At 37.7% G+C, this 16,175-nt stretch overlaps 1 protein-coding gene across 1 annotated transcript in view; it reads left to right on the top strand.

The window, feature by feature from the left end:
• The window catches only part of ctnna2 (catenin (cadherin-associated protein), alpha 2), a 333,673-nt gene that overhangs the window by 246,846 nt on the left and 70,652 nt on the right, over nucleotides 1–16,175 (top strand). The window contains exon 9 of the mRNA XM_086295702.1: nucleotides 9,820–9,972. Within this exon, the coding sequence (XP_086151828.1) occupies nucleotides 9,820–9,972 (153 nt within the window). The remainder of the gene's footprint in view (nucleotides 1–9,819; nucleotides 9,973–16,175) is intronic.

The following is a 16,175-nucleotide window of genomic DNA, read 5'->3' as shown; positions in this document are numbered from 1 at the left end:
TGTTCAAATCACGGACAAACATAGGTGCAAAAAATTTTCTTGTAAAACAAAAGGGGGCCTAGCAAAAAAAAGCTTGGGAACCACTGCACTAATGTAACTGAAACATGTAACATGTACACACAGCGACAATGACGTTGGAACAGTTCCACTGAATCTAATCAAATTTATTTTCTGTCACTCTGGGCTCAACTGTCGTCATGCTGCAGGCTGATCATCGCGTCTGGTCGCACAGTAGATGTTACAGGCAGATGGAAGACATTTGTTTTAAATAAAAGCAGGAATAGTCTCAAAGAATCTAATATATATAGAGAGAAAGAGTGAATCATGTGACAAAGAAAGCACACCCTCTGTCAATTCTGAATTGTAATGCGTGAAGACATGATGAATCATGTGGCACTTAGCAGGTCTCAAACTTAGGTAAAGATGGCCTCAAATTAACAACAACACATGTCATACTAAACATGTCATTATTTCTTTTTAGCAAAACTTAGGCCAAAATGCAGAAACACTGTGTGAAAAATTAAGCACACCCTTACTTCTTCCATAGGAATTAAGAAGGTAAGTAGCAGCCAGGAGCTACTAATAAAATTTATTTGATTAATGAATCATCAGCAAGTGTGACCGCCTCTATAAAAGCAGACGTTTTGGAAGTTTGCAGCCCTGGAGCATCGAGGTGTGTGTTAACACCGTGCCAAGGAGGAAAGACATCATCAGTGATTGTAGGAGAAGCAATTGTTGCTGCCCATCAATTTGGGAAAGATTGTCAGGCCATTTCCAAACAATTTGAAGTCCGCCATTCTATAGTGAGCACAATTATTAACAACTAGACACCATAGACCACTTTCAGTCTACCCAGGAGTGGACATCCTGGCAAATTTACTCCAAGGTCAGACTGTGCAATCCTCAAACACACAAAAACATGCTAAACTCAGGAGCTTTTTTTAGACTCTGCTGTCCTTAGTGTGTTAAATGCTTATGTTCATGACAGTATTATTAAAAAAAAAAGATTTAACTTTTAACTAGACTTCTTTTGGATAGATGAGAGCAAAAATGTTTAGCAATGGTGGATGAAAAACAAATAGCATATCATCACGAGTGCCTCATACCAACTGTCAGTCATGATGGTGGAGAGGTGACAAATTAGGCTTGGTGATCATGAACGTCACTGTATCCGGTCTTTAAGTCTGAAGTCATTAGCCATGTCTGGGCCCAAACTTCGCTGCGGGTCCCTAAGTCAAATGATCAGTGCAGCATTACTGAGAGTTGAAAAACTGTCTAAATTCTTTTATCTGTAATAAAATAATCATTGTGGCTGCTCTACCAGTTGTAGCAATTAAGTTTAACATCCAGGCATCCATGAAAATGGAATTTATGACATTTATTAACAGAGTTAGAAGTTAGCAGGGAGTTAGCTCGCTAGCTTCCATCTATATATAATATACCATGTTCTGACTGAGGGATTTATGAAACAAATTAAAACATACAGCTCTGCTATCACTTCCAACATAAATGAAGACAGGAAAGTAAACAGCAGTGAAGTTTGTAGGGTTACTGAAGTTGAGCTAGCTGGTATATAATGATGTGATACGTGATCGCTAGCGAAACAGCTATGTTAGCATAATATAAACAGTAAAGCTGGAGGATAAACGCTAACGAACGGAGGACTTTTTTCCACTCGATAAAAGTTAATGTGAGGGTTCCCAATGGTTAGGGGCAAATGCAATCGCATGGCAGGATGCTGTAAACGGACCAAACGTCAGTCAGGAGAACTACCGAGATAATCTATCCACAGTATGAGGTTAGTCATTAATATACTGCTGCATGGGCTGGCCTGTAGATACATCGTAAGGGTTAAAAACTGAGCTTTAAAATGATTAGCGGTAATAAAAACCGAGAGAAGCAGACAGTGATCACTGACTGTTCAGATTAAACAGAACAAGATGCAAAGCATTAAAACATAAACATATTAAAAACACAACAGCCTTATAAATGCAGACTACTTTGGGCCCGGACGCAGGATTCATCACGTCATCACTTAAAGACCGGATACCAAAGAATTCTAGAGTCAAATGTGAGGTTAGACAGCTAAAAAAGTTATCCGAAATTGTGACATGAAACAGGATAATGATCCCAAACACAGCAGCAAATCTATAACAAGATGGCTGGAAAAAAAGAACTGAGGTGTTGAAGTGACGCAGTCCAGACTTCAATCCCACTGAAATGAAGCGGCAGGACCTTAAGAGAGCTGTGCATAAATGAATGCCCATAAATGTCAATGACCTGAAGTAGTGTTGTAAAGAAGGCTGATCCACAATTCACAAGTCATATCGAAAACAATTATTTCATTGCTGCTAAAGGAGGTTCTAGAGCAGCGGTCCCCAATCTTTTTTGCGCCATGGACCGGTTTATGCCTGACAATATTTTCACGGACCGGCTTTTAAGGAGTCGCGGATAAATACAACAAAATAAAACTAGTACCGGTACAGAAAAAAATAAGATTTATTCATAACACACGTGAAAAGACCCAGGAAAACTGAGTTAACGATAACAAAATAACGCTAAAAACCAATAAAACCCCTGAAAACCATACATTTCACACCCGAGCCTCAACTCTCGCGGCCCGGTACCAAACGACTCACGGACCAGTACCGGTGTCCGTGAGACCGCTGTTCTAGAGGATAATGAATCATAGAGTGTACTTAGTTTTTTCAAATTTTGGCATTTGTGTTTGTTAAATATATAATAGTCTTAATATGTCCTGTGTCATTGTTCATCTCAAATGGCATTTACCTAATCATGAGACCTGCTAAGTACCTCATGCTTTTGCTTTTTTGCTTTTGTTGTTATTTTTTTTTAATGTCCAGATATATAAAACCTTAGTTTACTTATTTACCATTTTACTGTGTATATTATTATTTACACCATGCAGATGCAGTCCTAGCTGCAGGTTAAATGTAACCTTTTTTTGTCGCTAAAATGAAGTTTGTTTATATAGAAGTCTGCGGGAAAACAGCTTGCTTCTTGATCCATGATCTCAATAAACAGTGGTCATAAACGTAGGCTAAAGGCATGTTAAATACAAGATGCTCACCTTTAAATTATGGTCCCCATTAGAATCAAAAAAGAGGAAAAAGCATGGTACTTTCAAATGGACCTATCTAGTGTATGGTTGTGCAATGTCCCTCCCCCTTTTTTCCTTTGCTCTTCAAAACACTACTATGGTAATAGTTCATGTTTAACATCAAGACTTTGACCAGTAATCTCAGTGCATTAAGCCCATCCCTTATACACAGTATATGGATTTAGTAGAAATTCTAGATTTAAAAAGCCGCTGTTTTGAACATGGAGCCAGTGCACTTCCCTCCAGCACCATCCAGCAGAAAGACAAACTTAGCAGTTAGCTAGCTGTTAAACATTTAGCACCCAGAAATATGTCTTAATATTATTAAAGAAAAGGTTTGGAGCTTAAAAGAAAGCATGTAATGGGGTTGTTCCTCCAGTTAACCAGAAGCTTCAGTCCACATAAATGCCAGTTTTCTTCCTATTTAACTGTTTACAAGAAAGTGCTTCATAACAATTTATTACCTCAGTAGTGTTCAGGAATTGTCAGACCCCCAAAGTTATTAAAAAACATGCTGCTTATTTCTGGCGATCAGCAGCCACTATATTGAGAGTAAATGCTGAGCACACAATGGGCTTGGAAATTTGGGGAGCGCTACAATGACAAATCAGTGTTTATTCTGAGGTTCCTTGTTTTCAACACTGGATTCCCTGGACGAGTGTTTTATTTTGCAAGATATACTAAGACTCTGGGATTAGGTATCATATGTGTTTGTCTACAGGCTATTGACGCCCTCTCAGTCACTCTCTCACCGTTTCATCTCCGCACTCTCCTCTCACTCATCATTTTTCAATGCTGCCTGATAGATATCATATATGAGGGCTATTATTTAATTTTTGATTTGCTCGGGCTGTTTTCCCTCAGCCATTACTCTAGCCGCTTAAGCTGTGATTGCTCTTGACATTTTAATAAGAAACTTTCCTGTGCTGACCCTAAGGTACCCACCACTATGTGTTCCGAATCACAAGTGAAATGTAACAGAAACTAAAGTGCAAAAGTAAACATTCAAAAATCCACCACGGTGTTCTCTTCCAGATTCAAACCCATATGGAAAAGATATATATAAATCTTATAAAGTTTGTATCTGTCTTGTGTGAAACTTGTATGAAAAGCATATAAGAGTGAAAACAGATATAAGATCCCTTGAAAAATTACATAATGAAACTTGTATGTTTTGGATACTTACTAAAACAATGTATGAAAGTAATGAGAAAGTGGCCACTTTCATGAGTAAATCATGTAAGCCTTATATGATTTACTCATGAAAGTGGCCACTTTCATGAGTAATCACATATAAGTTTTTACTATTTCTTTTCCATATGGGAATCCACGATTTCCACTGTAAACAAGTCAAGTTACTAGAGTCTCTCATGCATGTGTGTGCAATCCTTTGTTTTCCAGTGATACACTGATGATAGTGAATGTTTGCAAAAATTTCCCTCAGGATCAGTTTTTTTTTTTTTTTGTGACAGAACAGATGCCTAATCCCACAAACTGCAGATTCCTCACAACAGAGCAGATGCAACAAATGATTGCTCATCTTATTTTTGAGGATCACCCTCTTATCATTGAACAAAGTTATGACAAGATTTATTAATCATTTAAATGTTTGTTCTTTTTTATTCTTTATGTTAACCACTTCATTGTCAGTTGGGATTTGAATGTATCTTTGGATTAAACGACTGTGCTGAATAAGTAGCATGGTGCAGGAATAATGTAACAATAATTAAAAACCACTGACAGGTGAAGTGAATACCATTGATCATCCTCATGTTATAGGTCCACAAAAAAACAGAAAAAAACATATTAAAATCCAGTTGTAATCACATTTTATTACAGCTAGATGATTTTTTCATTAATGACATGGATGATTTTTCAAATGCCTCTTCAGTTCTGCTCGACAACCAATGTAACAGTGACATTGGGTCATCTATCTACATTTGTTGGTGTGCTAGTTTTCAAAAAAACATGCTTTGCATACATATGACCATTAATGGTAATCTTTATGTATCTCTATCTAACTTTTGGAATGTATTTATTTATTTAACCTTTTAAAAATGGTTTTAAAAATAGTTACGTTGTGATATTTTTGTTATATTTAAGGTGTTTTTTGTGCATAGTGGCTTTTTTTTTTTTATTACCCTTAAGCTAAAAAAAGGGTGATGGGTGTTTGTCATGACCCGGCTGGGCTGACAGCCAACATGGACACCTAAGTTTGTGAATGCGATAACTCAAGAACGACGTGACGTAGCAGCTTCAAATTGATACCATAGGTATATCTACTAGGAGGCTGAGAGGTATCACTGGAGGCCTCCAGTATTTTTATATCTGGTTATGCTGAGTTATTAGTTTACTTTACTGTTCCTGAACCTTTCAACATGTGGAGTTTGTTTGATCATGAAAAAGATGGCCCTACATTAAATCTAATGCTGCACGGTTACTAGCTAGTTCCCCAACAGTCAATGTTCGTTTACATGTTCATTTAAAAGCCAGTATTACATTTAGCTATTAGTATGATAGTTTATAAAAGCATATAAAAAGCTTAGTAAACTAGTTAGAAAGATAAAACTAACAGAAACAGAGTTGCTACAGTTGTTTGCATGCTTGTTGGAGTAAACATACAATCCCAATTGCAAATGCCATTTGATCAGCCTCCACTTGTCTTGGTAGGCTCATTACAAGATTTTGGTATTTGAGTGCAAGAATGTTCTCCTGTTGAGGATCAGAAGTATTTGTGAGGTCAGATACTGTGGCAGTAAAGCCAGAATCACCATTGAATTTCTAATTCATCCCAGAGCTGTGCAGTCAGGCTGTATCTCTCTGTGTGCTGTCTGCTTTTTCACTCATTTTCAGTCAGTGCAATACCATTTTCAAGGGAATGTTTGTCTTGTTGGGGTTTTTTTTGGTTTTTTGGTTTTGTTTTTTTTCCTTAAGCCACTTAACACTGATCTATGGATCATTCAAGCATATAAATGGCACCGAACACAATGGATGAACCAGTGTTGTATCATAACACACAACTTAGCAAAGAAACTATTTTAAATTGTTTTTTAGGCACTTTGTTTATATGAGCTGATGCAAAAACACAGAACATGTTCTGCTTTTTTTTAATGAATGTATGATGAATATAACACAGTTTGACAGGCATAAAATAGTGTTTCTCCCAAAGATCTATTACCAGAAACCAAACCTCACAATTATATCACGATATTTAAAGGAACTCTTCGGGAACTTTACAGCCATGCTGTCACATGATAAAATAGGTTGTTGCAACTTTTGTCAAGCTTTTTAAACAGCTGCTTAAAGCACTCCTTTTCCACCATGTAACCATCCACTGCTTGCTCTTGCTGTCCTCACAAATGCTCACAAAAACCTGATATTTTTTATTTTAAATTTACATATATTTCCTTGTTTTAGCAATTAATAGGATACATGAATGTTTTTCTACTGCCTGTAGGTGGCAGTACTGCCTTTAGAAGTGGTTAACCTATCTCCATTAAACAAACAAAAAACCTGTTAACAGCTGCCAGTGTGTCTGAACAGTGACATTTACTTTTTACTACACAAACAAAAGAAGAAACTTAAAGACTAAAAGGTTACAACAACTGTTAAGTGGTTCTGAAAAATTCAATGAAATCTCTGCCAGAAATAGCTAGCATGTAATTTGGGAGTGCAGCGCAATGGACAGCCTTTAAAAAAACAAAAAAGGCTGAACATCCCACCACACAGGTTAGTTTTATAAGAAATGAACTATTAGCATTAAAAATGAGCCCAAATCAATTACCTTTAACTTTTCCGTATACTTCTTTGTCTTTGACATGACAGCAGTCTCACAACCTTTTCATTTTTCTGAGCAGTCTACATTCTTACAGCCAGCAGCACAGCGCTCTATAAAAATAAATAAATAAATAAATGCATAGCTATGAATGGTACTCAGAATTTAATACTCATCTCACTTCTCAGGAAATACAAATACTTTCATAGCTAGAACTGCACTGCTTGATAGGTGAGACAAATGGCTCCCCCACTAACTTGTAATGGGCAAAGCCTCTTTTTTTTTAGCTTTTGAAATTCTAGATCTATTTTCTTTAAGTGTAAGTGAAATACAGACAGGCTGTTAGAGGAGAGACAGTGGGGGTGGAGTATGGAGGGAGGTGAGATCTGAAAAATTGAAGATGGATTTCAGAGGGAGTGGTGTGTGGGCATCAGAATGCTGATGGTGCAGGAGAGCGTGCAACTTGGGAAATCTCTAGTCTGTATCGTTTCTCCACTTAAACATTAGGATCAGTTTCACTGTTAGGCTTTCATGAGTGTCCTAATGCCTCACGCACTTTTAGGTTCATGCATGTCATGCATGTGTATTTATACAATTAACTAATGATTGATCATCATCAACAACAAACTACTCATAACAACTGCGAAGACATTTTACTATGCAGTTGCATTTCAGTAAATGACATCATCTCTAAGATTATTGTTATAACCTTCACATTTAAAATGAAAAGGGTCTGTTTTTTTTTTTTAAATTTATTTGTTTTGTTTTAATATAGAATTCAAATTAAACTGTGTTTGGCAAACAAAAGAGAATACCATAAGGAGGTTTCTGTTAACAATAATGCTCAACAGAAATCATTTTACTGAGCAATACCAAGATAATTGAACACAGAGAGAATTATTTTACATTGCTGGCTTTAATGCACAAGTGACATTCATCAGAACGGAAATGACTGAAAGCACATAATTGATGGGAAATGCTTTTCTTTTTCTTTATACTGTTTTGCACTTACAACTCATTTTAATCTTAAGAATTTATAACACAGTCTAAGTCTTATCTGTCTCAAGAAGATAAAAAGTAGATCCAATCACTTTTTTGTTTTTTGGGTTTTTTGTAAGCATATTTGCCTCTGTAAGGCATCTTTCCCAATGGCTTATGGTATTACATTGTGCTGTTATCTGCTCTGGAGTCTGTTCTAATTGTTCAAAATTTTATTTAGCTAATCTAAATGAAATAAATATGATGGAGATACAACACATATGAAAACATACATGTTATATGAACATGCTGCATTCAAAACCTGTATGATCAGTATGGACTTATAGCACAGTGGTTGTAAGGTAATTATTTTTCCACATGCAAAATGCAGGTCACCTTTTATATCCTGAAGTAAGAAGTAAGATAAGACCTCCAGACAACTCTGATCTTTGCATGTATCCACCACGACTTTCCCCTGTGCTGTACTATCACTAGGACAGTGTGAAGATGGTTCTGGCAGTGCAAGATTTGTATCTGGACTGTTTCCTCACCTTTGCACGAGGTGACAGGATAGCAAGGTTACAGAATAGCACCGATGCCGGTCTCATCTCTACAGGAAGAATAAGATGCAATATTCCCCATTCAGAAATGGCAAAGTTTATCAGCCTTTGAGAAAAGCATCATGTTATGGTATTGTGTTGCATCTCAGATGCATTGCTTCACATCAGTGAGCTGCAAGTATATAGTTCTGGAGGAAAAAACAGTGAGAGCACTCCTTTATCCAGAAACCTTTACATGCTTACAGTGAGTGTGGGCTTCAGGGCAGTTACAGACCTGTCCTCACCACTAAACTGTCCAAATCTAGTGTGTTACTGAAGGTAGTGGTGATGGATTATCTGCCCTCCAGAATTCTCAATTATTGTCCTCCCCTCTGTGGACTGGCAATTAAGTTTGTTATTGCCGCAGGTGATTTAAGTGCGACTGACAGACTAACATATGATTTTTTTATTTTTTTTTTTGTAGGCTAAATGATTTTTTCTTGTCACTCTGTGCTGTTAGTCTTCTCTTCCCTTCTGTGTAGTAGTCAACATTTGTTATTTAGGAATATATAAATGACCTAAAAACCAGTTTCATCTTAAAGTTGTTATAATACAATCAGAAATACGAAACAGTACATTATTATTTTAATTTATATAAACTTTAACTATGTTTGATACCATTTTTAATTTCTCATGCCACTGTTTTCTCCTCTTCTGTCCTTCTAATTCGTTTTTGTGAAAACACATCACAACGGTGGTAATTCAACCCACTGGAATTTTAAAGTTGCATTATAAGCAGTATTTATTAAAGGTAAATAATTAGAGCATTAGTGTAGTAATTAATTAGTAACAGAGGCTTTGCAAATGAAAGGAGCCTGAAAACAAATATTTGCACGTCCGGGAATCTACTTTCTTTTCCTCTGATGTCGTTCTTGTCTGTCTTTGCTTTGGCCTCATGTGGATATCTCCCTCTTTGTGTAAGATAAAGGACCTGTCTATAGTGGTTTCTATACTGTTTCCTCTGGCATCTCATCAGATATCACAGTGAGCAGGATCAGGATCCATTTACTGTCTTATAAAACAACCGGTCCCTTGCCAGTTTGGTACAAAATGATTCCATAAACAAAGTCACAATGTCTGCCCCAGTAAAAGGCCTTATGGGAGCAATGACACCTTATGAGCAATTTACGCTCCTGGCCTGGAGTTTTTTTGGGGTTTTTTTTAGCTCCACTCTTCTTGTTTTCTCCTCCCTCTGTCCTTTCATCTAATTATGTTACTACATTATATTCATTACAATTCTAAGTGATATGTAATCACTGCCAAATGTAATAGAGTGAAGTCATCTGTAATATTATTAATAATATGACCTCTTTTCTGTGTCTTGTCTCTCTCCCTCTGCAATCTAGTTGAGGAAGGCAGTGATGGACCACATCTCAGACTCTTTCCTAGAAACCAACGTCCCTCTGCTGGTGCTTATTGAAGCAGCTAAGAGTGGAAACGAGAAGGAGGTCAAGGAGTACGCCCAGGTGTTCCGTGAGCACGCCAACAAGCTGGTGGAGGTCAGTCATGAATTAAACACGGGGGCACAATCACACACGTACACATGCTCACTGATTCTCTTACTTTATATTAAATGACGCGTAGCAAGAAAAAAATATAGAAAGTTTATAACTTTACATTTTACATTTAAATGAAAGAGTGAGCAGGCAAACTGCAACTGAACATGTAATAATTAAAAAAATGTAGAGGTGGGGTTTTTTTTTACCTTTTCATTTCCCTAGAAATAAACTGCTGGACTGAAAAGAATATTCTGTGTATTAAATGCACTAACAGAAGCAAGTGTGCATGTTCATGTGCACTTGACAATTAGCCATTGTCTCTTTGGCTTTGTTGGCCGAGTAGTCTTAGCTGCATGGAGACGGTATGAAGAGGTTTGACTCTTGCTTAAAGAAGTATTAGGTTAAAAAAATCCTTTTTACTGCCTGACTGCATCCTAATTTGAGGCGTTCAATTATGCTAAGTCATAGACAGTGAATGGCATGCTGACCATAGGTCTTCACAGTGGCCTGTCTGAACTGCTACCAAAATTTTAAGGCTGCATTGAGGAAGTTATAGTCCATCTCTCTTTCTCTTCTACTGACTAAGTCTCCAAGGCCAATCAAAACCTCAAAAACCAGATTACTGTGAACTGCTTCTAACCTTTTGGGGAATAAGTCCAAGTAGTTTAGTCATATGCATCTGATTCCTTTTACTGCTGAACAGCCATTTGCCTCCCTTCATCTCTACATAGAAAGCATAGTGGAAGCAACACACTCACACACATTCTAAACCCAATACACTGTCGCCATGCATGTAGCCTAACAAAATATGCTTGAGGTTGAAGCTATATGCCAATAGCACATATGGTACACGAGCCATTATGGCAGTGATAAAGACAGTGTTACTGACAAACATTTAAGGATAACATCATGTCAGACATGCTTCTGTGTAGTTTCTGTAACGTAATAAAGCCAAGCTGCATCTTGTGCCTTATCCATGTGAATGAATGGATGCTCTCCTTTGAGGGTGCCTAAAGTTCCTGGTTTAAAAAAACCCCAACCTGTGACCTGGGAACTCGGTATGGGGTATGTGGGTATGTTTTTTGGTGTAATTTTGGTGGTCTCATACGGAGGTTATTTGTGATGGTCTTGAGGGGGTAAAAGTGTTCCAATAGCTAGGAATCTGGTATTGGGGGTTTCATGGGCAGGCGTTTTGGATGACGAGGTGCCCTATAGGGATCTATTCCAGTCCATTTTAAACGGACTGTCCAAATACTAGGCAGCACGGTGGCATGGTGGAGCACTGTTGCTGCACAGCAAGAAGGTCCTGAGTTCATTCCACCATCAGGCCGGGGTCTTTCTGTGTGGAGTTTGCATGTTCTCCCCGTGTTTGCATGGGTTCCCTCCGGGTACTCCGGCTTCCTCCCACCGTCCAAAGACATCCAATTAGTGAGGATAGTTTAATTGATCAATCTAAGTCGCCCATAGGTGTGAATGTGGGAATGAATGTGAGCGTGAATGGTTGTCTGTCTCTGTGTGTTGGCCCTGCGACAGACTGGCGACCTGTCCAGGGTGTACCCTGCCTCTCGCCCTATGACAGCTGGGATATGCTCCAGAGCACCCCGCGACCCTGAGAAGGACAAGTGGAAGCGAATGGATGGACGGATGGATGGATATCCAAATACTAATTCATCAGTAATTTCCCAGGATCACTGTAAAGACGAATGGAATATCACAAAATATCCATGCGAAATAGTGAGAAAGCTTAAAAATGTGGAAGAATATGTGTTGTGTTTCACTTGAAGTTGGTTTTAGGACATTCCATATTGCTTTTATGAGGTTTTCGTTTATTGCCCATCCACTCAACGGCAGGAAGATAGCGGATGGAGTCCTGTGATAAATGTCTGTGCCCTTTGATGGGAGTTGCCTTTTGTTCTCATGGTCCATTCAGGGGAGCCTTTAGAACCTTTAGAGCCTTTATGTGGGCCTCTCGTAAAATACTGTCACTTAAAACAGCACTCTAGCTTTCGTTGACTTCAGCTGAGCGAGTGAGTGATTTGTGTGCCCTTTTGGTTTCCCCCAGCTGTTTGTTGATGAGAGGAGTCCTGACTGATGCTACACTCAAAATCTGTGCTTTGCATACAGCAATCTTAAAGCTTTCTGTAGCCCTGGGACATTTCAGGCAGATGAATTCTGTTCTCCTTATAAAGGAAAAAGGAAGAAACGTTGCCTTGTGTTTATATGCAGTTGTTTGTATGCATTGAGTTGGCTGTAAACTGCAGTCAAACCTGAGGGTAGTTTATCAGCTGTACATTGGTTTGTTGCAAGTTGTTTGTGGCTTGTTGCAAGTGGTTGTTAGCAGGTACAAAACCCAGATCAGCTGTGTGTGCAAATTATGTTATCGATCAAAATGAAAAATATTTATGACAAAGTTGTTTCTAGCTGCGAACACATAATGTCCACATTGTAATGGTCTTGGACGTTAAAATTGTATAACAGTATCCTGACTGTTGCTGTCTGGTTGTTTCAGGTCACTTATTCTCTTTTAACAGTTTCACAATATGCTTCTAATGGAGCTAGTTCTACACAAACTTTTTTTTGGTATAAAGATGATATTTTCCAATGAAGACTGATTGAGAAAAGATATTTTCATGCCCCAGAGCTCTGTAGGGTTAAATTGGTTCATCAAATGCAACCTTCAGCGCAGCACAAGCATCTAAATTTCCGTTCATGAGATAATGAGGTGCTATGTCAATAAAGTTCTCTTACAGTGCTCAAGCCATGATTGTATGCCTACATTTATGGTTTCCTTTGAGTGATTGGAATTAGTTATTATTGTGGCAGAACACTGACTCGGCTGTCACGCAGTTAAGTTTTTTAAGCAAACTTATTAAAGGAGCTTATAGAATAGTGATCAGCTCATTTGAGCATTTTTCCTTCATCAGATTTAATACTAAGGAAGCATTAAATTTGATGTTTGAATGATAAATTGATTTGATTCTTAGATAAGTGTCATGCTGCAGTTAGAGAAACATTATTTTAAGTATTCCAATTAAAACTTCAAAACATAATGTACAACACATATTAGCAGCTTTGTAAGTGCATGTTTCATCTGAGAAAAGTGAACCACTATGTAGCTCATATGGAAAAGTAATGTACTCACGTGTATCTCACTGACCACTCAAAGTTGTTTAGACTACAAGTCACATTTAATCATGCATGTGCATTCATCCAGCTTTGTATTCTACAAGTTTTAAGCACTTTATCTACATCAATCCAAGCCTAATTTTTTTCGAATCACTATTTTACTTAACATGCATGTCTTTGGTATGTGTTAAGAACCCAGAAACCTTGCTGTAAGGCAGCAATTTTAAACCAATACACCAACCTGAAAAGTATTTCCTGTTTTATCGTTCTTTTCTCTTTGTTCTTCCTTTTTCTCTTCACTTCGTCCTCACCCTAACTAGTGTAGGCAGATGGCCACCTTTCTGCAGCCTGACTCTGCGAGAGGTTTCTCCTTATTAAAAGTCGACATTTTCTTTCTCCACATTGTGACCAATTGCTTTTTTTCCTTTGTTTTCTTCTTCTTAGTATTGTCAGGTCTTTACTTTGCAGGATAAAGTACCCTATAAGTACTGTTAAAGACTGTTTGTTGCAAAGAAAAGGTAATATCATATCACAAATCCCAATACATACCAAATTAAAAAGTGCCATATGGATATTACAAGTTTAGAGTGTGCAATGAGCAGCTCTGCACCTTTGTCAGGGTAAGCATGTAAATTACTTGTCCATACTAGCTAATACACTCACGGCTGTCCTATATAGCAGGCAATATCATTGTCTTTCCTGTCATCATCATTATTCGTGCTATCGTAGACATAGTCATCATAGCCACCATTGCAATCCTCTAATATATTATGGTAATTAACATTCTGATGAATGTCACTGCAGTCATCTCCCTGATGTCAGGGAGGAGCTGTCTTAAGCCATTAGAACAGAGTTTAGACACGATCAGAATCAAAGTAAAGTCAAATCAAAGTGCCTCTTTTCATGTCTGCTTGGTTTCCATTTAATTCTGCCCCATTTGGCTCCACAGTATACAATGTGTGTCTTTTCTTTCACCATTGTTCTTTTGTCACTTCGGTGATGAGCAAAGTTTACCCTGAGGACTCCCTTAATCACATCATATTCATTACACCAGCTTGACCACTAACAGGAAGTAAATAAACTTTAAGCTGAGGATGTGATTGCCTTAAAGGACTGTAATGACAATGGACCTGCCATAGCCAAGCAAAGATTGTCTGTAACTTCCAGAATTGATACTCTCAGTTGTATCAATTTGGTCATGTTTCCTTTTCCTGTTTTTTGTATGGGATACATGCACAGAGAAATACAGCGATAGCTCCTTTTCAAGTCAGAGAGATAAATTTCTGGGTATCTGTGTATCACTATTCTATTAGCACAGATTGTGCTAATTAATTCCCATGACTATCCTTAATGAGGACCTAATACTAACCCATCATCAGTCCAAACAGATGCATCAGGGGTAACAGAATAACAAACTTTGACTCCACTTACACAGAAGCTTCTAAGATAAAAGAAATGAAATGTGCAAAAGAAAAAAATATTGTACTATAATATGTCCACTCTCAGGATTTCATGCATACATGCATTACATAAACATTCAGTATATCCTTATATATATTTAAGGCATAACTTTTACATAACCTGTTGTTGAATCACAAATTTACTGTAGTGCAACTATAGTCTAGATATTTTTCCAAGTTGCTTGTTCAGTTCTGGCTGTTATCATTGGAGCTATTTAAATGTTTAGATAGCAATAAACTTTTTCAACATGGAGGGGTGGTTAAATATAAATTCATGCAAAAAAAGCCTTTCAGTATGAACGATAGATCTCTTTTGATCTTTACTTCTAACCGCTCTTTCCTGACTAACTGTATTTGTCTTGCTGTAATTGTTTGTTTTCTACTTTCTACTAAGTACATATGTACAGTTTCATTTGGACCTTTTCTATTACATCTGCAGACCGAGCTCACCACTGCCCACATGGATGTGCTCTTGTTAATTTAAACACAAGATGAATATCCAATCTTTTAAAGTTACCGTAGTTCCTTTTTATTACCACTGCAGTGAGATTCTATACGTGCCAGCAATTCTTGGACATCTAAAGGACGTTACGCTCCATCACTATTCTAATGTCAGAATCAGATTTTCCTCTGACCTTGACTCCATCTTGGAGCAGTTCTGTTCAGCAGCTGTGGCATTATGAAGGACACTTCTACATATGCTTTATCTCTGAAATACCTCTGCAGTGCTTTCAGAACCATGCTTGGTAAACACACAAATCCACATGATGTCTGATGCATGATTAGGTTGCTTGGCTACTATCAACCTCTTTGCGAGCTTTATAGATTTTTGTCTTTTTAAATGTTGTTTGATGAGATTTAAAAAGTCTATTTATTTGTCACAGATTGTGCAACAGCTTAATCCCTTGAGTTAAATATGCAATAATTACTCACAGCAAATGTAATATTTCCTGTTTAAGAATTTGGTGTGTTGTTGTCTGCGAGCTGTGGAGCTTTCTCCATACGTGGCTGCAACTTTTGCTGGTCAGTTAATCTTCATCAGTTCATTAGCTTTTCTTACTTTTGATTTACAGCAGCAACCTTACTTTGGACATGGAGTGAATAAAGGGGATAGTCATACCCTCTGTGATTACGCATAATCAATACAAAATTGAATGTAACAAATACTGAACTGGCCTTCGGGGCTCAACGACATGAGACAGACTGCAGCACTAAACATTCTTCTGAGGTCACCGCATTAAGCACTTTACTGGACGGTTAACTGGGAAGTGGATGGATCACTGTTGGAACAAGTCTATTTGTGATGACCTGAACCTGTAGGCCAACATTAATCCTCTCTTTGCATTCAAAGTTTTTAGCCCCCCAAAGAAATCGCCCTTTGAAAGATTGGGAGTGCATTAAAAGGTTCATCACATGCTACCTAATCCACCTCATGTTGTTCCCTTTTGGAGTTATTTTGATAGCAGGTGTGTTGATAGCAAGAAAATTCCATAAACAAATGCAGATACACAAGCACAGTCTCATTCGAAGTGATTTCTTTTATCATTTGGATTCTCCCAATAAATCATGTGATTGGATGCAAATTCATACTGCTGCTTTTAAAATCCACACTTTATG

Source organism: Aulonocara sp. 'chitande type north' Nkhata Bay, linkage group LG6, assembly GCF_057382095.1.
Source record: "Aulonocara sp. 'chitande type north' Nkhata Bay isolate Kocher_YH1m ecotype deep benthic linkage group LG6, A_spYH_male_GT1.1, whole genome shotgun sequence".
NCBI classification, from domain to species: domain Eukaryota; kingdom Metazoa; phylum Chordata; class Actinopteri; order Cichliformes; family Cichlidae; genus Aulonocara; species Aulonocara sp. 'chitande type north' Nkhata Bay.
Note: the sequence above shows the minus strand (reverse complement) of the source record. Positions and strands in the feature narration are given on the sequence as shown.